At 33.2% G+C, this 24,952-nt stretch overlaps 1 protein-coding gene across 4 annotated transcripts in view; it reads left to right on the top strand.

Annotated features, from left to right (window-relative positions):
* The window catches only part of Znf407 (zinc finger protein 407), a 517,696-nt gene that overhangs the window by 274,909 nt on the left and 217,835 nt on the right, over positions 1-24,952 (top strand). For all 4 annotated transcript variants that reach the window (XM_087188891.1, XM_021242148.2, XM_004861950.3 and 1 more), the window contains 2 exons: positions 15,313-15,479; positions 19,410-19,493. In XM_087188891.1, the coding sequence (XP_087045017.1) occupies positions 15,313-15,479; positions 19,410-19,493 (251 nt within the window). The remainder of the gene's footprint in view (positions 1-15,312; positions 15,480-19,409; positions 19,494-24,952) is intronic.

Below are 24,952 nucleotides of genomic sequence, written 5' to 3'. Positions count from 1 at the left end.
GGATAGATTATGTCATGTTTAATTATAGCTTCATGGAATGAATAACCTATTATAACAATAATTATTGAACAGTTGTCCCTAAAAGAAATTTTCTTTGATTTGATAAGTTGCCTTTAATTGATATAGATAGATCAATGGATATATTTATTATATTTTATATTTATTATATTTATTGATATAGATAGATCAATTGATATATTTATTATATTTTATACTTATTATAGTCTACTTTATTTTTAAATTAAAAATACCTTTCATTATTTGCTTACTCTGAATGATAATGACTTTGTACATGTGGATATTTAACCAAAAGTATGTAAATTAAATCCTATTATTGAGGGCAAATTGAGTTTTTTCTCTGAATTTATGACTTTTAAGTCTCAGAGTTACAGATGAATTCATTATTTTTATAGGTGTTTAGACCAAAACACCTTACCATGATCAAAGATTATATATTTGGTTCCATATTAATTTGAATAATGTTTTCTTTTACAATCACTAGATAATATAGCTTGAAGGATTATTTTGTTTAAAATTTGTATTAAAATAATTTTACCCTAATAAATAAGTTCTTTGTCAACTATAAATAATGACTGGAGATCATATTGGTTATTTTAAGCTAAGAAGAAACCCTAATTATGGATTACATTATTTTATGATCAGTAACTTTATGGAATGCATCCTTGAGCTTTTACCAGGGAACACTAGCTGCAAGTTGACTGAGATGAGGGTGGCATGTGCAGTTACATGGGCCTCCAGATGTTACCTTGCCCTACAAGTGTCTGGAAACAGCCACGTTTTCCTAAGAATTTTAACAGCAGTGATAGGAGAGAAATAAAAACTATATTCAGTCATCCACATCTGAAACACTGATACTAACCATATGGAATATATATATATACATATATACATATATATGTATATATAGTTGCATTTTGGCTGCTTTTATTGTGAAATTATAGTCATCTATGTTTTGTTTTCCCTGAGTACCAAATTTTACACTTATATAAACATTTTATCTAATTTATTTATTAAATACACAGTGGTAACTTCATATACTCAACTTTTAAGTGGTTCTGTCACTATCACAGTCAGATTGCCCAAGTTTTCAAGTCAACTTATTTAGAAATATTTACCCTAAGATTTGATAATTGAATTATAAAGTTTTTCCTCTTTAGCGTCTTTCTTGTGTTGCTAGCTCCTGCCTACCATATTAATCTCTGGTCAGATCTATGTTAAGTTGAGTAAAAGTCAACATTTGATCAGCAGACTTGTTTACTTCATAATAATTAAAATGTGCTAATATTTTTGCTTTTGTTCCTCCCCAGAGGAGAGTTTTTCTAATTATCTTTCACCTGGAGTTTTATTCAAAGTACTGCTTCTACCCGTCCTGCTTCTAGTGACTTTCCTTACTGCTTTATTGCATATTATTTTTGAAGACTAATAGATATGAGTTATTGTTTTAAACATACCTATTATCCAAAATATTAGAAATATTTGGAAGTATACAACATAGTTCTCTAAATATGTCATGTGATGGCTTGTAGAAATGAAGACTAGTATGTGTTTTGTCTCACCATCTTTAGTTCTCAGCTCTTAAACAATTTTTTTTTTTTGGTACCAGGGATCGAGCTCGGGTCCTTGCACTTGCGAGGCAAGCGATGGAACCACTGAGCTAAATCCCCGGCCCTCTTAAACAATTTTTGTAAATATGTAAACTCCAGTGGATTGTTTCATTTGAATATTTGAACACCTAGTAACCATAATGCATTCTAGCAGCTAATTTTGAGTGTTGGCTGTAGCTTTCTCTAACTTTTGGCTGTTATTTAACCACCATTCTGTACCTATATTTATGATTTTATAGTATTATGCATAATTTATTGTTATTGATTTTTGTTTGTTTGTTTTATCATCCTCAACAAATTAAGGATGGAGAAATACTCAACATCTGTCTCCTGACAGTTAGGTCTTTTTGTTCCAGGGAACAATTATATCACATCCATTGGGACTGTATATGGACACCACAAGTAGGAAAACACCCTGGAAATATGATTGAGGTAGAATTTCTTACCAGTCCGGACTATGAGTTTATTGGGTTCCAGCCAGATGCTTAGATTTACTATCTTCAAAACTCTGAACCCTTTTTACTCTGTTGAAGTGGTATAGCCTTTGATAGTCTGCATATATTTAGGAACTGTGCATGCCTTTTCCTGGATCTCAATTCAGTACAAGGCTAGTGCAAATTAGAATTGTAGGGTTTTATTGTTGGGTTATATTTTGGAGATACTTCATTCCAATTGACTGACCTATGCAAAATTAGGACTGAAAGAACAACCAAGCCCCCAACATCAAAGTGTCAAACTAGTAATCTGCTGTACTTCTGCAATGTGGCTTCATTACAGCAATTTGGTTTTCAATTTTAATTATGTCATTGGGAACATCATTTATCAGAACATGTCTCATCATATTTTTGAGCCTTTGATAAAATGTAATTATATAAATTATTAAATTGTATTAACTCTTCTTTATCCTTTGTTTCCCCATCTTTACCTTGTTTTAAGTACTATGAAAGCTATTAATAAATTTATAATCAATGTAGATGTCCAAAAATTGTTTAAAATCATTTATAGTATGTATTTATATGAGTAGAAAATAATTCAAAGCATGTGAGAAATAGCATTGTGTCAACTTGTGAGTGGCAAATAAGCTCACAAGATAACAATTCTTATGTAATATTGAAAATGAAAATGAACTATAAAATGAAGCTAGTCATTACTCAGAGCTGGTCTGATATCCAGAGTCTGGTGATAATCTTTGTGTTATTGAACACCTACAACTGTGTCCTCTAAGATTGTGGCCATGTGGCCATTCACGTTAAGGAAGAGAGCCTCTAATTGAAGTGAACAGCATGTATGCTTCACTGTCAGCTTTGTGGCAGGAGGTCTGGGCACACAGGAGTGCCTGCCTTCTCTGAGTACTTGAATCCTCTGGGTAGCATGCTTTCCCAGAGTGCCTTGCTCAAATGCAGCCCTCCCTGGGACTTACTAAGGCATCTGGCCAGGTACATAATCAGTATTCAGTGAGATCTGATCCTTGCATAACTTTTACTGCTTTTCCCACTCAGAGCCAAAAGACTTTTACTGTGGAAAAATAATTTCTTGGACTTCCTTTCAGTCTGAAAAATATTTAAGGAAAAGATTGTAGCAATATTGGGTTAGGTGGCTTTGTTTTCTTTTTATTATAGTGTACAAGCTAGCAAGCTATTTGATATTTTTATTCTTTCCCAGCTCATAATCAAACTGTCTTTTTTTCTTGTTAAATTCATTTTAATAGCTTTTATTAGTTCTGTATTTTAGCTTGTCTAATATTATTATTATGCCTAATATAAATATATTTTATCACATGCATCCTTTCAGTTAGCTTTCCTTATATAGTTTAATATTTTGAATGCTATGAAGTATATAATAAATGGTAATGTTATTCTACTTGGTCTTTTGTTTTAGGTGTTAAAGATTTGAAAAATGAGTATAAATGATCTATATGCAATGCTTATAGATGCCTATATGAATTTACCCTTTCAAACTAATGTAGAATATAGGAGAAGTAGATGAAATCTGCAAATCTATTTTGTGGAAAGAACAATTCATATCTACAAGACATCCAATTTTAGAAATGTTTTATTTCATTGAAAGGAAACTAAATTAATCTGCCCTTGTTTTGTCCTTCATTTAAGAGGATTTCCTAACCATGTATTTCTCAAATGTATATTTATGTATTTTTATTTTTACTTGTGGTTTATGTCAAGTCACTTTGTTCCCATTTCATAGTAGGGGCTTGTATCTGAAATGATGAAGAGCTTGCTAAGTATTTTAGTAACTACTTAACTTCAGTTGGATCACAATTACTATAAAACCGAAAAGCTTTCTTTTATGTTAATCCAGTTTTGCATTTTTCCTTGATAAACGATTTAGAAAGAAATAAATCAAATCCCTACTACATGATCTTTTGTTGTATCTGGCTGTCAGTATATTTATGATTTAAAGCAAGCCGTGATCCATATCAGTTTCTACAGTGTCTACATTGAATTAGTCTACCAAACTCAAATCATGTCTTAGTAATGCTCCAGTGCATAGATGCCTCAGGATATTTACTCTAGACGTGGACTGTAACTGCTGTGTGTTGGACTAAAGTCTCAAAAAGGGTCAATTATGTACTGAACTCTGAGATTACTGGGCAATACATCGCAGCCCTTCTAGCTAATCTTACTTTGAGCTCAAATGGTTCCTTAGATCACCCTGACATGCTGGAAGGCCAAGATGATGACAAACTCCAAAATAGTGAAATGCCTAAGTTTGGAAGAGGTACTTTTCCCAGCTCCAGCAGATCTCACAGTACTATCAAAGAGATCAGTCTTTTCTAAATCTGGCCACTATTTTCAAATTTATAGAAATTTATATCAATAATAGACATATAAAAACTCACCAGGATAAATTACAAACACACAATATTTGTTGGTCCCTAAGATGTGTGTCTGTGGAACAGGTTCTGGCATCCCAAGAATATTTTTTCAGAGAAATAATATATATAATTTTTCAGTATGCATGTTAAAACTTTTTTCATAGGAATATTATTTTGTCATTGAACTTAATCTACTGTATATTTGGATCCTCTGTGATCTCACATTCAGATAGTTATGGTTACTGTTCCTTAACTAATGTATAAAGAAAAGTCAGAGAGTTAAGTACATTGATGTCAGTTAATGGTTCTAATGGAGCTATCATTGCAACAGATTTAAATTTCGTAATTCATGGATGTAAGCCAAGCACTACTTAAGATCAACCATGTTGTCTAAGGCTAATTAATTTTATTCAGAAAACTACTTTTAAAATATCTAGTATTGGGGCCAGGGATTTAGCTCAGTGGTTTTGCTGCCTGCTGCGCAAGTGCAAGGACCCGAGTTCCATCCCCGGTATGAAAAAAAAAAAAAATCTAGTGTATCTTTATTGGAGAGTTGGACCTGGCAGGGATTGCTGGTGAGAATTAATGACTCTCTTACTGTTTTAAACAGTTGTGAATTAGATAATCTTTTAAATCTATTTATATGACACACAGGTTCTAGACTGATACATAATGAAGAGTCATCCTGTGCTCAATAGTTTTAGAAATTTTCTTTTTTTTTTTGGTGCTGGGGATTGAATTTGGGACGTTGTGCTTGCGAGGCAGGCGGCAGAACCATTGAGCTAAATCCCCGGCCCTAGAAATTTTCATTTGAATACCTACCAGAAATAAAAATTATGTGATCCTACTGTGATTTTGAAAAGCTGCTCAAGCCTAGTTTCTCTCATATTAGTTGCTCTTTCTGGCACCATGAATATCTGACCCTGGATATTATCTCTGAACTTGTGACAACAAAGGAACTAAGTAGTACTGTATTATTCAAGTGAAATGATCAGCTGTATTATCAAATGGGGTTTGGAATCATCCTGTGAAGATGTATGATGTTTTTCTATACTGTTCATTTGTAAAAGTAAATGTTTATGCAATAATATTAATGAAACATTTTCTTGATATACTATTAGAGTACAATAAAATAAAGTCCGTACTGTGACTTTTCAAATTGTAAACAAAATGTGTTTCCTTATGAGTTGTGATCTGCTATGCCCATTTGAATTGTGACAGGTTTTGTTCATTTTTTTTCATTAATATACAAGACCTGTTTTATTTATTAAAATTTAAAAGAATTTAATGGAGTTGATTTTACAGTTGACCTTTCCTGGCCTTTCTGTAAGCCCATTTTTTTTTTTACCTTATCAGTAATATCTACCTTTTATATTCGTTAATCCATTCTAATACTATAGCTGACCATGTTAAAATAACATCATCATAAAAAGTAATAAAACTTATAAAACTATTGACATGCAAATAATCCAGGTTCTGGAATCTCTGAAATAACGTTTTTATAGCATATGTACACATAGCTGGAAGCACAGTGGTTTTTGTTACAGCTAAGACATTTTGGGGGGAAGTTGTACATTACTTGGCCAAATTAAATGATTTTATCATAAATCTCAGGTGAGGGCATTATTACGGTAGGTCTTCCTCTAGTGTGCACATATTTGTGGGTTTATTTGATTATGGGAACCTATGAAAGACAAAGCCACATTTAATTCCTTACAAAATTATAGCTAAATAATTATGAAAAACTAGTACTGGACAGAGAGAAGAAAAACAAGAAGATTGGTTGTTTCTTCTATTGTATCAAAGCCAGACTTTCTATGTGATCATCAGAATCATTGAATTTGATTGTTAAAATTACCTAACTTTTATTGCTGTCCTATGCAGCATGCTCCCTATGCCATTTGGATGATTGGCTTACTGCTCAAAACACTTGCCACCTGCCACCTCACTGCCTCTGTTGAGCTTTTTTTTTTTTTTTTTTTGGTATCGGGGATGGAACTCAGGACCTGCTTTCGAGGCAGGCAGGCAGAACCACTAAGCTAAATCCCCGGCTGTTGAGCTTTGACCCTGAGCTTAATTTTTGTTTATAGAAGTTGGTTCTGTTTTTTCAGATTTATCCGAAACCCGACCTTATTCATGAAGGCTTTCCCAAATGTTTCATTCTGTTTTCACTGATACTGAATATCTTTTAAAGCTTTTGTACAAAGCCCCCCACAGTGTGTTAGTTCTTTCTTCTATTTATTTCATTTCTGTTAGTGTTGATCATTGAGTCATAGGCTTCTTTTGGGGAAGCATAGATGCCTTATTATATATAGGTTTGTGCATAGTATGGATCATCGCTAGACACAAGGTAAATCTGAATGCATACTTTTTTACTGATATATTGTTATAGAATTTGCAAAAGTGTAGTAATTTGATGATTGTTAGAATTGTGTTGTAAATGTCCAAGTTGAAAATTTCTCAAGGCATTTAGGATGAAGATGTAAGTAGTAATAGGAATGCATTTTGTCCTTGTAGCTCAAATATCAGTAAGATAAAAATGATTTAAAATAAATTCTCTTTATAGGCTCTTTAAACATTAGTATTTGTATCTTATTTGTAACTGCTGTTTTAACTTCCCTTATATAAATCTAGTGTTTTGAACCTAACCTGAAGCCATAAAATTTCATTTAGTCCAAACTGGAGAACTGTGGAGATTTAATGCATGTCTTGTTCTCTAGGACTTCTACAGTTAGTTAAAATTGTTTCCACTTCCCAGGCCTCCAGCCTGTGATATAGTTGGAAGGGTTAGTTTTTAAAAGGACGCAACAGGCTACGGCTGGCATGAGTCTCATATGCAGTGTAATTCCTTCTACCTGTTTTCCGCATGCTGGTATTCTAAAGCCCTGCAAGAAACAAACTATTTCAGAAGTACACCAAATTCTCAAACTTTGAGAATACAGTTTATTACTCACCTTTGCTTTCCAGCAGTTTAGGATTGGGATTATTTAACTTCATGTAGAGCAGGGTATTTGAGGGAGGGTAAGTGTAGGGTTAGTATGACCTGTCATGGGAGCCAGGGACTGGCAAGCTACAGCCCTCAGCCAGATCAGACCTGGTGACTGTTTCTATAAATAAAGTTTTATTGGAACACAGCCACACTCATTCATTTGTCTTTTGCTGCCTTTGTGCTGGATCAGCAGAGTAGTTGTGTCAAAGATCTCATGGCCTCAGAGGTGAAAGTATTTACTATCTAATCCTTTGTACAGGGTTCCTAACTCCTGACCTAAGATACTATACTATTTTTTTTCCCATTAAGTTTATTGGTACATTTTAGGCATAAAATACAGTTACATTCATCATTGGGATCTTGTACCTTTACATGAGTATCTTGGTTCTTATTTTTTCCCCTTCCGTTGCCCTCCCTTCACCCCCTCCACCCTTCCCTATTTGCAAAGACCTTGTTTCCATTTTTTTCCTTTTCTCATATTTTTTCTTTTCCCTTTTTTCCTTTTCCCTACCCCTCCCACTTACCCTGCACCTTTAGACCTTTTCTTCTTGTAACACAATATCAGTTATACATTTTTAAAATTACAATATCAAGATCTAGGAGACATTACCACAGATTTTACAGAATTTAAAAGGATATAGAAAGCATATTACAAAAATCTTTTTTGAAATAAATTTGACAACTTCTAAGAAGTACCTTGGAAGACAAATTAATGAAACTAACTCTGGAGGAAATATAAAATTTGAATAGTACCTATTAAAGAAAGTATATTCCTAGCTTGAAAACCTACCTGTATGACAACAGCAGGCTCATATACATTTAACTGATAAATTATATCAAACAATTAAAGCAGAAAAAAGGAACACTTCTTCTCTCATTTTAGGAACTCAACATTGTGCTAATCCTAAAACTGGATAAAGATAATAGAAGAAAAAAGTATGACCATAGATAGAAATTTGTTTAACAAAACAAACTATTAGAAGTCAGATCTGGCAGGATGTAGAAAGTGGTTTTGTTATAGGGATAGCAGTGTTGGTTCTATACTATTGTGCAGTGGAGTATTGGATTCAGAATATGTGGTGTAATAGGGAACATTCCAGATAAATTTATATGATGGTTTTGGTTAGACTATAGTTTATGGCCTCTTTGGCAAAGAAAACTATCATAGGAATGAGATTTAGAAAGGTGAATTTTAATCATTTAGGGTACAGCAGTTATCATCCTTGAATGTTTTTCTGTAGAATGAGTCATTCTTATGGTTCTTAGTAGACAGAGACAGCCTGGATTTAATATTCTGCTTAATGCTCCTCCCAGAAGTTATTTTTTCATAGAGCTCGTCAACCCTTGAATTAAAATGAAAGGGCCAGAAAAATATATTTCTCAGCTTTTAGAAATTAAATGATATATTAAGAGACTTTAAAATGATAGGCTTTGGCATGGGTGAGGTTAAATTTCTTTTCCAACTAGTTAACAAGGATCTGTTCTGTTAATTAGGCTAATTATCACCTGATCAGGGCAAAAATGCACTCAAGACTGTTGGCTTAAGTAGTGGGCTCCCTTGTGAACTGTGTAAAAGCCCTCAAGGGAGGTTTTCCAGCCCTCATCTGGAAGCCACGCTGGAGCCTTCAGTGTTGAATTTAGTAAAGGACACCTTCTAATCTTAGGCTTTTGTGGCTTCTTGACATAAATTATGCTCGTGTTTTTTATGTAATCTGAAACAGGTAACTCTTAAAATCTTGCATAATTTAAGTAAGATAGATATTAGTACTATATTATTGAGGAACATTTTGCTTTCAGACTATCACTTTTTTCACTGAAGCCTTTGTATACACATATGCACAAATATTCCAAAGGAGATGGTCAACAATGCCCCAAAGTGTCTTAATTCACTTATTGTTATTTAGCTGTCTGTATGCCTTCTTGATTATTCAGTTTAAGGAAAATAGTGAGAAATCTTTATCCTCTATGTAAAATTGCATGCTTTATTTAAGCATTGTATAGCACTTTGAAATTTCATAGAAATAAAATTAACAGGAACACTGTAGAATAATATGGAGATATTTAATGTGATTTAAGTGCCTGTTTTATGTGACATAATACTTCACACCTAAGAGCACTTGTGTATATTTTTATTCATATATTTCTTGGGCCAAAAACATTATTAGCTTCCCACAATTATGCTAGTTGCAGATACTGAATTTGTTATTGTGGCACAATTTTTTGAACTTCTTCAGTTTGCCTGGTTACCCTTTGGGGTACTTTCAAAGGATAAGATACTGAAATTAATTCAGTGAGTATTGCAGTTGCTCTTCTATGGTTTTCTTTATATGCCTCTTTGTGTGCTTCTTGGTTCAAGAAAGTGATTATTTCTCAGTTCTATTTGCAGCTCTGCGGAAATTTACATGGTAACCCTACTGAGCAAAGACCACATCATTTTCACTTAATCTTTTAGTGTATTATTATATAATTATTAAATTATAATTATTAAAAAAGAGGCTTTTATTCCAAAGGAACAGCCTGTGCATTGGTAGTGTTTGAGTAACTTAGAAATTGTTGAAACATTCAATAGTATATTAGGTTGTTTTGCTAGTAATAACATAAGCTTTGCATTGTTTCACAATTCCTTTATTCACAAAGGCTAGTTGTGCCTGTCCATTAAATTTTTAACGTAAGTTTAGTTTTATAATTATAATTTTGAATCAGTCAGTATTTTTGTGTTACAGTTTAGAATGATAGTGACTGCAAAATTTACTTTGCTTTTGCTGTTTTATTAAAGTTTTATTTGCAGCACATTTAGTTTTATTGGTGTGCTTCTTTCTGATGTATTTTTATGATTTATGAATTTGATAATAATACTCCATGGTAGAAAGGTTAAAATATTGTTTGATTGTTTACTTAAAGTAGTCACTTTGAATTATGAAAATTTCAGAAATAAAGGCACTGCCTGAAAAATGGTAACCAGAGTCATATTGACTTCAGATTCCTTTCTTTTTAAAAACAAATAACAGCTATAGTTGGCACTCTACCACTGTCTGCTCTCCTTTACTTCCCACCTCAAACATAAGCAGTGTCCTTATATTATAATATTGTGCATATTTTAGCAGGTGGACTTCATTCTTTTTCATTTAATATTGATTAACAAATTTTATATAATTAACTTGCTTTTAAATGCAATTACATGTTTGAGATATTTAAACACATAGATAAATGTAGCACTAATTTATTCATTTTCACAACATTATATTCCATTTGATGATTAAACTTATTATCTACTCCTCACCCTTGGACTGTTTAAACTATAATGGAAGAAATTTGTCTTCATATGTCCCTTTATCTGCAAGAGTTTCTCAATGGTAAATACCTAGAATAGACTTTTCTGGGTAACAAATAGGAATAGAACATACTCAACTTTAAGAAGGCTTGCTAAAGCAACTGCATTCAAAAATTATCCTGAATAGACAACAATAAAAATATACCAGTAACACTTCTAAATTGTTTTCATACAATTATTTTGAAACAACTTTATCTTTATATATACATAATAAGATCTGTATAGTTTTTGTTATCTTCTTAATAAATAGAATAAATAATCCATTAGGATTTCATTTATTTACTTATTTATTTATATTATTGGGGATTGAACACAGGACCTTTGCATTGAGCTGCATCCCCAGTCCTTTATATTTTTTATCCTGAGACAAGTTACTAAATTCTCTAGGCTGGGGCCAAACTTAACAATTCTCTTTGCCTAGATCATACTCATGGGCCATCACATCTAGCAAAAATTTCTTAAATAACATTTTAAAATGTAATTTAAAAATTAAAACAAAAATTTCTTGTATAATACTTGCAATATAGAAAGGTAAATTTATAGATATAACTCAATATGCAAATTTTGTATTTGAACATAACTTGCCCGTTATTTAAATATTCAAAAGCAAGCAAATGTTCTAAAAGAGAGTTTTTCTAAGGCTAAAATAACTGTATGCATCTCAATCCCAGGAACTACATAATGAAAGAACCTCTTAATAGAAATTGCTAGATGTGTTACATATATTTTGTGTTTGAAATATTTTCCTCAAAGTTGCCAGACCATTCATTCCTGTATTGTCTTCGGATTACTCGCGCTGCTAGTAAGAAGTCTGGTATTATTTTTATTTCTTTTGCTTATAACTTTGCTCCCTTTTGAAACCTTTTAGATTTCTTTATATCTGGTAGATATGTCTAGTGAAACCTAAGGAAAGGGAAGGTGACATAACTTCCTTTTTGGGGCATATGTCTGTGGTACATAAAAAATGTATTAATTGTGGGTAGTGGGTACATGTCCGTTACACATCTTAATTCTTTTACATCCCCTTCTGCTGCCTACTCCCCCAAATTGCTCTTTTTTACTACAAATCTGATAGCACTATTTGGTGGTTTGTAATTTATATTTAACAGTAAAAAGTGCATAAAAGAGTCTAGGATAACAAAGAATTGCCAGTGGCACTAAAGTCCAGTATCTCTCTCTAAGATACAGCTTTCTACTGAGCATGTTTGTCATGCTTCTGTAGTGCCAGTCCTATCATTTAAAAAAAAACAACTTAGTTATAAATGTTTAAAATTTTAAAAATTCTGTGTTTAGATTCCCAAAGCAATCTGAAACACGTACAGAAAACATTATTTTTATCTGTGTATTTAAGTCTGTGCATTAGACACAGCTCTGGTCTTCTGTATGTGGGTGAAAAAGGGCACAGTTTGTGAACTAAAACAAGTATTGTGGAAAGGTAGAACAAGTGGCCTGAGAGCTAGAGAGCCTGGACAGTCTGCATGAGCCCTGTTGATGTGAAGTCAACATCTCATGTTCTGATCCTGAAGCCTTTGAGGTGGAATTAAACTCTTCATTGAAGTTCATTTCATCCAATTAATTGGTCTAAAATTATTCATTGAACTTTGCTAAGTCCCAGGCCTGTTTCTGGCCTTAATTGTAGGGTATACCAAATGCATTTGTGTGCTAGTCTAATCTTTACATGATTATGAATTACTCACCTTCATACATCCTTTCACTGATCTACTGTATTTTATTTTTTGCAAAATAAACCTATTTTAATATATATTAACTTTAATTAAACAAGAAATTTCTCATCATCAATGACTTCTAATATTACCCACTCACTGTAGGTCACAGGGCTTCATCCTGTTGCTGGTGTCTGGAAGGAAATGCACCACTGAAGATGTAGCTTGTAGATGATTTGTAGTCACAGTGTGTGAGATTCTCCTAGCACCTTTGCTTACCAGCTCGGGGCTTTCTTATGCATTTCCTGTTACTGGAATCCTTGCTGCTAACTCTGTACTGTATTTCTAGTTGTCACCTGTATTTTATTGTTTAAGTTAAATGCTACCTCTGAGAACCCTCTAATCTGTCCTGCCCCATTACTGGTTTTCTTTTTAAATTAATATGGCATTTTAAATTTTTTTCTGGCATTCAGTTTATTTTTTGTGAATAGTTTTTCTCCCTTATTAGGCTATAATTTCTTTGAAAGCCAAATCTGACTCTTTTCCCTCTGATTTCTCTATGCTATCCACCCTGGTGTTCTTGGAGTAGAGATAATATGGCATTTCTAAAGTTCATCTAAAGCACACACTGATATCCTTATCCTTATCCTTGGGTCCACACCACAGAGAAGAACTGTGTTTTAGTACAGGGTTTGTCCTGGACATGCCTCAGGAAGGATTCCTGAAGGCCCTAAAGAGAGCCAGCATTCCATAGCAGATAACCAAGCCAGCATGAATTTGTGTGAGGGCAGATATTTTAGAATATTAGAAACTCTGTATTTGTCTAGCTTGAGGAGAAAACCCACTGATAAGTAGAACTTAATCTGTATAAGGACAGTTTACATTGATAATATATCTAGTACTTTTCAAAGTGCCAGTAAATGAGCTTATTTTTGTAAGGAGATTATAAGACCTGTGTGGTTTTCTGAAAGTCCAGTGGTTGGTGTTTGTTCTTTGTTATCTGGCTTTTCTTGTTTCATGACAGGCACTAAGCTTCAGTTTAACATTTTTTATTACATATGAATAATAGAGTACCTACATTGGGGTTACATAGATGTAATTTTGTTAAATGTACATCATGGTCCCTTTAAAAATGAAGGATTTATTTTGTCATTCATAAAGTTGTAATACAGTCTGGAGGAACTATTTGTTAAAGATAGCATCTAGTTAACCTCCTTATTTATTTCGTGTAGGAGAAGGTTAGATCCACAATAAATACATGAAGAAATAAGTAGATAGGGGAATTTATCTTGGAAATAAGATCCTGTCATGGTTTTGAAATGTTAAATGCATGAAGACCCGTCAAAGAGATATACGAACATGATATTTTTTCCAGGGTACTTCAAAATATTTCGTTGTATTTGTCATTCTCTAGTACCAGCAGGCAGGGATCAAATGATATAGTAATTTCAAAGTCAGTCTGTGTTAATGGGTGTAAAAATAGTGTCTCTTCACATTCATTATAGAGATAAATAAATTGGCAATTTACTATTAATGAAGTGCTTAGAATATATTATGACATTTCTGAAATGTTTATCAGTTTTATTTTACATTTACGATCTAACTTCATAACTACATATAACAAAAGTAATTCATAATTTTATCCATAGGAATTTATGAAACTCCATATGATTAACTTGTTCAAGCAGTCCATGTAATATCTCCCAAATGGGAAATTCAATTATTTGGAGCTTATGATTCTTTATCTGCCCTATTGAAGCTAAGGAAATTTGTAAAATAATGGTTAAAACCTGTGTATGACTATATATATATATATATATATATATATATATATATATATACACTCTTTCTACAACTTTTTATTGATAATATAATTTAAAACAGATATTATAACCATATATTTTTGATTGCATCAACTGGCTGAAAGTACAGCCTAATTTATGGTAATCAATTTGAGCTGCCATGGTCTCTCTTTTTTTGGCATAGTGCTTATCAGTTTACTAAAATACTTTTTGTTGGGTTTTAATTTGCTGTTAATTATCTTGAATTAATTAGTTACAGAGATTGATTTTACTCAGTAGTATAAGAAATAAAATAAATGCTAATAATGATTTCATGAATGCAAGTGAAAAGGGACATTAAATCAACCGTAGGAAGTGTTGAAGATTTTGTTTATGGTCAGATTACTTTTATTGTTAAGGGTATTAAAAGATCTTAAATTGGAACCTGCAATATTTTCTTATGTAACTACTGATTTGTTAGTTTCAAGGTTGTTTTTTTTATATAGGAATGTTTATAGTTTCTTTTTGTCAGAGACTTTTTAAAGTAAAAACTATAGATAATCTGCTTATATTTTTATCAAAGGAAACTTTATGTACCCCTGTGATAACCTAGAGGGACTACTTGATCAGGAATCACAGTAAAGGCTCCTTTTTCTTCTTGGGAGTGTGGTGCTACGGGGCCGTGGGGTGCCTTTCAGGAGCAGCTCTGTGCCTAGTAGAAAGCAGGGCTTGTCTGGTTGAGTATGGATAGCATTTCATTTAGCCTTTGCTCTGACAGCCCATGCCCTGGATAAGTGGTGTAGGCCTGTACAGGTGAAATCTATTCTCACTTTTGCCTCAGGGGTGACTGGACTGTAACAGAATTTTTCAAACCCGTTGGGCCCAACCGCAAAGCAGAGAATAAATGGCTGAAATGCCAGGCCTCGACAGAAAAATCAATGCCTGGTTATACAGACATGACAGACCAAGCCTGCAGTTCTCCTCACAGAGGCTGCGCACCACCCTTCTGAGTTACCATTCACTATGTCTGGGGCCTTTGACGTTAGTGTGTAAGCCAAATTTACCTTGTTTTCTCTCTCCTTCATGCAGGAAATTTACATGCCATTTGTGTGATAGAAGTTTCACAGAGAAGTGGGCCTTGAACAACCACATGAAACTGCACACAGGAGAAAAGCCTTTTAAGTGTACCTGGCCCACATGCCACTACTCATTCCTTACAGCCTCCGCAATGAAAGACCACTACAGGACGCACACAGGTGTGCCATGTCCCTTTCTTTCCTTGAGTCTGGGCAGAGAGAGACATGGTGGGGCTGTGAGAAGTGTACATTAATTACCGTGATAGTAATCAATGGGAATGATGTCCTATTTGCAGAATTCAAGATTGTGGTAATTATGTTTGAAAAAAGTACAGTATCATTCATTACTTTTCAGTGAAACTCAACGTAGTGTTGAAGGGACATTTTAGTATGTGTGCGTGCACATGTGTGTGCATGTGTCTTAACAATTAGGTTCATATTTGTAAGCTCATGTTTTGGAAGTACATGTGTATGTAAACACATCATTTTAGATGTGAACCTTATCAAAGATGATTTGGGATATTATGTTTTCAAAGGAACTGATCTTATATTTTGTTATGGAAATAACCTATTGCCACAATATTTTTTTACTATTATTTATTCTTAGTTTTATATACCATTTAAGAAATTTCAGGTAAATTAGTCTATCAGGGAGAATGTTGTCAGAACTAAGAGTTTTTGATAATGCATAGTGGGTAGTCTGAATTGATCTACTATAACTTTTTCATAATATACATTAAAAAGCCCAAATTCAAATAAATTTTACACCAAAACATTGAAAGAACTGTGTGGAATTTGAACTAATTGATAGTGACGGCAGTGTTGCAAACACATCTGAGTTGGGCATAGTACTAAGGACACTTAGTTGGGGCCTTCATGAATGTATATCCCATTAATATGCTATTGTCATTGCTATGTTTATGACTTATTTTTCATTGTCTCAGTAGATTGGACCCAAAACTTCCCTAGACGCTTATATCTGAGCACTTTTCTTATATCGTTATACTATATTATTATGAGCTATTTGATATTTTTGTCACCTTTTGCTTTACACCTCTCAGAATATATTTTGTTTCAGAGAAAAAATAATAAATTTTAATCAGCATTCCCAAATGTTCTTCTGATTGCCAAGAATCCTATATTATTCTTAGAAATTATAGGTTAAAAGTTCTTCTGAAGCAGTTTGTGGGAAGCCCAGGCCTCCTTAGCTTCCTTGACAAGGGTGTTGACGATTTAAGGTCTCCAGCCTGCCCTGAGAGATCACTTATATCGAACAGCAGATGAAAAGCCAGTGCAGATGTAATTTATCGTCGGCGTTTCCTTCTAAAGAATAATTGTGGAGACTTGGCTGGATCAATAATATGGATTTTTGTTGTTAGGTCTTGTAGTCTGCACCATAATGAGAGATAGGGGACAGTGGCTGTTTTCTAATAGAAAATAAAGGATTGGTTTCCATGTCTTTCTACATCTGAATGCAAAATGGCACACTTGAAACTAATTCAAGTTGTTATGAAAAGAAGTCTCCCATTATATCTCTGCTATCATATAAATATGGCATGCTAAATGAACCCCTTCTGTAATGAGTGAAAGATTACATTTAGTTTTTTCTTAAATTTTTCTCAAAAAACATTTTTTTGCCCACTGTTTCACCCTATCGCTGCTGTTGTTACACAGACACACAAACATGCACACACACACATGCACACACACAGAGAAAGGCAAGTGAAAATTGCATTTAGAATGAAAAAAAAAGTGAAGCCATCAGGGTAAATATGACATACAATACATTGGAGACTACCATCCTAGATAAAATTGTACACATCAAAAAAATCAAGGTCACTAATGTATCTAGAATCGAATCCCATGGAAAATAAATGATTTTTCTTTGTGTTTTTATATATCTTAAAATAGTTAAGTGAATAAAACTTAATATATGCTATCTATGCTTATATATAATCTTTGTATACACATATAGTATATATATAGCATATGAATGAATATAAATCTCATGATTTTTCTATGGTTAAAATTTTATTTTAGAAGGAAGATGTAGGTCATAAAGATATTCTTGAATTTCAGAAGTGAAAAATACTTTTCTTTAATGAAAAGAAGCAATAAGAGTACTTATTCCTTGTTAGAAATTTTGACAATTGAATGCTACCACACCAACATTCCTAGTACCACACACAATGAAATGTATGTGTATTTGCCCTTGTGTATATGTGTAGTGTGTAAACACACAGTCTTAAACATGCACTCCCTATTCATGTGGATGTGTGGCAATGTATGTTTGTACCATTACAGGTAAAACAATCCAGAGAGTTATGGTAGTGAATAAATTGTAAAGAATGATTTTGCCTCAGCGTAGAATGGTATGTTAATATTAACAAGCAAATTGTCTTTTGAGAATTAAAGAAACTACTTCAGTATTATTTAATTGATAATACAGCTAGTTAGAAAGATTTATATTTCAAATTGATTCAATAATTAAATGATTATAATTAAACTTTTATTCTTCACAGCCTATCTGCTCTATTCAGTTTATACTGAAATAATGATACAAAGGAGTAAACTTAATCCCAAAATAGGAGAGTGAAATTATAAAAGTATTTAAATTCATTTCTACTTTTGAGTGATAATGAACATTTTAACATGCCTTTGGGAGATAAGATTAAATATACTTTAGTTAAAGGTCTCCTTATTTTGAAGTGTTCATTTAATTTAGAAAAGTCATTAAATGCTTAGGAGAAGGGAATATTTTTTGATTATCAAACTTATTTTACTTTCATATCTTTGCTATATATATATACATATATATATGTATATATATATATATATGTTTTGTTTTTTTTTGGTTTTTTTTGTTTTTTTTTTTGGTACTGGGGATTGAACTTGGGTCCTTGTGCCTGTGCAGCAGGTGGCGAAACCACTGAGCTAAATCCCCGGCCGTGTTTGCTATATATTTTAACCTTAAAAAGGCAGTTATAGTTTCCAGAAGTGCCATGGGCTAAATAATTTTCATGAAATACCAGAACACCAGAACAGATGAGACTCAGTTGGGCAAAATCCTGGAAAGACTTGTTACATTAAATGTCTAAAGAGTAAAGTGGCTAAAAATAAATACATGTATGATTAATTTTTTTCTCAAAATGTATTTTACAGTTTCACTGAATCTCTACAAGGTTAACATTTTTATTCTGTTTGCCCTTTGTGAATCTTATGGGATAATCTGACTAGCTGGCCAGCACATACTCTCTAAATATGCTACAATAAAAAGATACATTACGTTAATAAACTGTAAGGCAAGATATTAGCTTGTATAAAAATGCTAAAAAATGAACATTTGCGCATTTCTACAAACACTTCATCTGCTGAATTAATCTGTTGCAGAGGTTTCCATTCCAGAATTATTGTTAAAGATGGATAAGGGGATTTTTTATAGAATTTCCAATCCTTTGGCTTCTTTTGTTTTTTCCTTTCTTTCTTTCTTTTTTTTTTTGGCAGTGGAAGTTTGAGAAACATAAGCAATATTGATTTGCTATTGGTACTGAGTAATACAGATTTTCCTATTACTTGGGGTCTTTAGTATGTTCAGGGAAACCACTTAATTCATAATAGTAAGTTGAAGTGATTAAGGAAGAACCTGATAGAATCAGGTAAAACCAATTCAATATTCTTAAGTTGTTAGAATATTCAGTGTTTTATTTAAGCAGTATTGTGTATACTGTATATTAACTATTCCAAGCAATCTTTACTCAGCTCAGAAAGGCCAGATGTATGGGAATTGTAAAAAATCAGGATATGCATAAAAACTGTTCAAGTGCATAAAGCAGCCCCATCTGGAAGACATCTACCAGAAATGAAGTTGTACAAAACCATTCCATTGATAATAAAGCTAATTTTTATGGGTCTGACAAGTATGTAATTATGTTCAGTGGTGCTTTTCAGATTTTATCACAGTCAATAAACCGCAGTGGTAATTTCATTCCCATTTGACATATTTACATGGAAACATTTGATTGGAGGAATTAGTAACCCTGAAAGCCTTGATAGATACGTTTTAATGATCTGTGACCTCCACAGTCCCTCATCTGTTTATTGTTGCAACAGGCGAGAAGTCGTTTCTGTGTGACCTCTGCGGCTTTGCTGGCGGAACACGGCATGCCCTCACCAAGCACCGCCGGCAGCACACAGGTCAGTATAGAGTCTGCCCCAGCCCTTCTCTCCAGAGAAAGAATAAGGTGTCACACCTCCCTGCCACCACTCTTGGCCTTATCAGTTACATTTCTCTTTAATATTTGTATAAAATATTTGTACTTGAGGGCCCACAGAAAATTCTATTAAAATAATACAAGATTTTAAATTGTCTACTTTAATATACATAAAAAAGTAGACATATTGTGTATTTCAGAGATCGGGTATCCCCAGTAAATTCTTGTTAAGTAGGAGGAAAACAATAGTTTGGCTTTCAAAACTCTAGTGCACAACTCTGTTTTCTCTATCAACAAGACTCTGTCTTAGCCTCCTGGGTGGGAACTGGGAAACCTGTGTCTATAGTCATCGTCTCCTCCCACCTTGCGCCTCCTCATCCATCTGCATGTGTATCTGCCTTCTTGCCTAGCCTCCTATCTGACTGTCCAAGTGTAACTAGATGTGATTTGAATTCAATACTGTTTTATTTATTCTACTTAGAATGGATGCAACTTGAGAACATAATGGTAAGTGAAGTAAGTCAGACACACAAGCTTAAATATCACATGGTTTTTCTTATATGAGAAACTGTATATGTGGAGAGAGAGAGAGCAAAATAAAAAAGAAAAGAAGGGAAAAGAATACTATGAGAAAGGGAAAAGCAGAAACAAAGTCTTTGTAAATAGGGAGGGTTTGAAGGGAGGACAGGAGAGTGGGGGAAAAAATAAGAACCAAGATATATCATGTACAGGTATAAATCCCCAATGATGAATGTCATCATATTGTATATCTAAAATATACTAATAAACTTAATTTTAAAAAGATAGGTAAATATAAAATAGGGAGAAGTGCAAATAATTCCCCAAAGTAGCTACTCCATTTTATCAAAAATATTTTAGCATATATCCTAATTTATTTCATTTATACTACTAGTTTCTTAGTTCAATGAAGAGAAAGTCTTGTGCTTTTATTTGTTTCTTTTTTGTAAGAGAGATTCTTTTGTCTGTGACTTGTATTCTGAGTAAAATTTTGGCCATTAAGATTATGATGCATAGTGTCTTAAATATTGTTATTTTCTACTTTTTTTGGTATGAAATTTGTCTTTTTTTGTAACAGTAAGAAGAGTGCTTTTAAAATATTTTTACTAATATCTACTTATATTACATTGAAATTAAGAATGAATAACAACAGTGAAGGAACATAAGAGATACTTAAGAACACTGAAGAGAACCCCTCCCCCCATGACTTGCATTCCTGGTGACTCAACAAAATAAAATAGACTTCTTGTTTAGAAATGTTTAAGAATGAAAAGTTTTAAATATTTATCAAGTTAGAAATATGCGTAGAAGGAGTGGGCTCATTAGGGTTTTTATTCATAATGTTTCCAGTTTACTGGTACTCAAAGTGTTGTGATTCAAATGTCACAGTAGATTTCCTGGTCCCATCTGGTGTAGCCCCAGGGGTCTGCAGACTCCTCTCTCTGCCACCTCTGCCAGTGGATAGTGCCCCTCTTTGCCCTGCTATGGAGATAAAAATACTGCGATCGCAGGCATTCCTGCTGATGGATCGATCAGGAAGCTTGCATTGAGCCTGCACAACTTTATATTTTATGTCAGGTCCAGAGGCTCCTTATTACTTTCCTATTAACTTTATACTATATAGGACAATGTCTCACAGACAGAGGTATCTATCTTTTTGGCATTTATCTGCCTCTGTGGCACAAATCAAACACAATTTTTTAATACCAAAGTCAGTTCTTTAGACTGTTGACTTTAACAAAACAGCTCAGTTCAACTCAGTCTAGGCACTTAGCTTTTATGCTGGATTTAAAATGTTTAAGCAACATAAAACTTTTTTCTTCCAAGGCCAGACTTGAATGGTGCATTTGAAATCTATATTTCTTTGATGTTTCCCTCTCTGACATGGTTTACCTTTTTACCACAGAGTGCCCACGCAAATTACAATCAGCTAGGAAGGGGATAGGTATCTGAAGTATTCCAAATGGCATAAATAATTCCCTACTGCAATACAGATTTTCTGGGGGCCTGACACAAAACATCTCCCATTCTGAGATTTACTTTTATCACCTGTCAGAGACCCTTGATTCAAGGGCACAGAAGCCTATCTGCACATGTAGTTGAAGAGTCCTGGCCAGCTTAATAACCTGTAACCCACCCTAAGGAACATGAAGTGTGATTTCCATGAGATGTGGTCAGCCAGTCTGACAGATGGTTGACACACAAAAGGACACTGCACTATGGCTACAAGCTATTCTGGTGTCTCTGCTTTAACTTTCACTTTTCTATTGGTGATACCTAAGGTACTAAGTATCCTTAATGGTTATTTTGCCTGAGATTATTGCTTGTAAAGGAAAGTATGAAAACCTAAACTGATATGCAATGTTGTATCATGTAAAGGAAATATAGGCAGAATGAAAAAACTTCTTGTTTTGCTTTTTTGAATAGAATATATACAAGTAGCCCTGTGGACTTACAGATAATATTGTTATTAAGTTAATATCTCACTCTGGCTTTGCAATGACAGAGGATTCAGAAATACTGTTCCCAATCAGTTCTCCATCAAAACCCTTTCTTAGCAGCTGCATACATTTTTCATCGAGTACTTAATTTCAAACAGTTGAATATTTAACAAAATAAAATTCTTATGTCAAATCTATGAGATTTTCTTTTAATCTTTACAGTCTAGAAATTAGATTTACATGTTAACTAGAAACTGAGACTAAAAAACAAATTCCTTATTAGTTTCTATAGCATATATTCCTGAAAAAATTACCCAAAAGTGATTTAAAAAAATTTACTAAGTTTATTACAGCAAAAGTGTAGAACATGTAGCAAAATAAATGAGTTACAAATTAACAGTTATGCACAGATAAACTTTTGTTTTTTTAAATTGATACAGTGCTCTTAACACTGTCAAGAACTTGTATGTGAGTAGGCCTTCTTTAGCATACTATTTTGTGTAGTTCAATTTTTTGTTGAATTATATTTTCCTTGTCAACCTATATATAATTTAGAATTTCACAGTATTACACAGTATAATCTATTGTGTGGTCAAGACAGATATTAAATTACAATTTGTAATTTACTCTGACATAATACTGCCTTAATGTGGACTATGAATTATTAGATTTACAAAGAATATAAATGGTATTATTCTTTAAAAGTATTGTTTTTCAATTTAAATTGGATCACATAAAAATGCCATGAAATCTTAAATGAAATAAGCTACATTTAAAACATTTTTTAAAGAGCATGCACTGAAATGCCAAACCAAGAAAATTAAGTTTCAAGATCTTAGTTCTTTATACCACTGACTTAGATAATGGAGTCCATAATGGCACCCTTTTACTTCCTTCAGATACCTGCCAAATCATGAAGAGTGGATAGCTTAGTGATTTATCAAGGATATTACAATAAACTAGGTAGCAGTAAGGTATGATATTAAAAAATTTTATAAACAATCTCAATGGAATATGGATAATTGAGAATATATTTGTGAATTTGCATAATGAGTAAGATCTTATAAATTGCTTGACCGTTTAGATTTGGTATATTAAAAGGGCATGATTTATACTATGTAAATTAAGATCCCATTATTTAGTTACCATAAGACAGAATTTTATTTACATAAAGATGAGCAGATAGATCAGTGGAACAGAATGGAGTCCAGAAATAGACCTGTACATGTATTTGTCAATTATCTTTAGACGAAAATCATACTCAAACATAAATTTAACAAAGGATATACAAAACCTCAAACACTGCTGAGAGAAATTAAACACCTAAATAAAGCAGTATACCATGTTCATGGATAAGAGGCCTTGATATTGTTAAGATTTCATTTTACTCTGTATTGTTCACTACAAATCCCATGTGTCATTTGTTTGTTTGTTTGTTTGTTTTAAGAAATTGACTATCTCAGCCAGGAGTGGTGAAAAACACCTGTAATTCTAGCACTGTGGAAGGCTGAGGCAAAAGGATTCTAAGTTCAAGCCCAGCCTGGGCAACTTAGTGACTTAACCAGACTTGTCTTAAAAAGGAAAATAAAGGGCTAAAGATATAGCTCAGTGTTAACACCCTGGGTTCAACCAACCTCAGTACTCAGAAGAAACAAAAATCTGATTTTAAAATTCTTATGAAAAATAGAAATGCAAAGATTTGAAATTGTCAAACAAGATTAAGAAAGAATAACAGAGTTGGACTTACTCTACCTTATCACAAGACTTAATATAAAACTAAAAGCCCCGAGAAGAGAAAGGAAACCCATATCACAGACTTGGAGAAAGTATTTGCAAATCACAAATATTATAAAGAATTTGCATCTAGAACAGAAAAAGAACTTTCAAACACAATTCTGAGAAAACAACCAATTTTACAAAGATCTGAGCACATGCTTCTCCAGAGAATATAAAAATATAACCAGTAAGTGCATGAAAAGATCCTCAGTATTCATAGAGAGATGCAGATTTACAGCATCAACACCAAGGGTTTGGAGCAACTGGAACTCTCATAAACAGGTGTTGGGAATATAAAATGGTCACACTTTGGACAGTTTTACAGTTCTTACAAAGTGAAATGTATACATAACATATTACCCAACCATCCTACACCTGAGTATTCAGGACGAAAGGAAATACATGTCAATGCAATTACTTAAATATAAACCTTGATAGCCAATGAGTAAAAACATTCAAGTGTCCTTCAATGAATATGTGAATAAGCAAATTGTGCTACATTCGTGTAATGAATACTACTCAACCACAAATGTAAATGAAGTGTTTATGTCCATGTCAACATAGATGACTCACAAAATAATTATGCTGAAGGAAAGGCAGAAAAAAAGAGAGTACATCCTGTGTGTTTCCAGATGCATAAATTTCTAGAAAATGCTACTTAATATATAGTGACAGAAAACAGATGTGTGGTAACAGAAGTGAGATGAGTGGGGAGAGGAGTAGGGTACAGAAATCCTTTGGGAATAATAGTGGTGTTTGTTCACTCTTTTAATTGTGATGGTAATTGCATCAGTAATAACCTTATTAATGTCTACTATAAATATGTGAAGTTTTTATGTATCTATTATACCTCATGAAGCTGTTCAAATACTGTATACATTCTATGGTCAGTTACTCAAATTAATAAAATAATCAATGTTGATTTTTTTTTTTTCTGGTGATACTGGGAATTAAACTCCCAGGTCCTTTGCACTGAGTGACAACTGCAGCCTAGTTTTTTATTCTGTTTTGAGACAGTGTCTCACTAAATCACCGGGTTGCCTAAGTTAGGGTTGGTACTTGTGATCCTTCTACCTCAGCCTCCTAGAGGGCTGGGAGTACAGACCTGTGCCACCAGGTGCAGTTTTTTTTCTTGATTTCTTTTTGATGCTGGTGTGTACTAAAATTGCTATTCGATGAACTCAGTGACCACAATCAGTTCTTATAA

This window comes from Heterocephalus glaber, unplaced genomic scaffold, assembly GCF_053883595.1.
Source record: "Heterocephalus glaber isolate CG9 unplaced genomic scaffold, H.glaber_assembly_v1.0 deba00000331, whole genome shotgun sequence".
Taxonomy (NCBI): domain Eukaryota; kingdom Metazoa; phylum Chordata; class Mammalia; order Rodentia; family Bathyergidae; genus Heterocephalus; species Heterocephalus glaber.
This window is presented reverse-complemented; position numbering and strand designations above follow the sequence as displayed.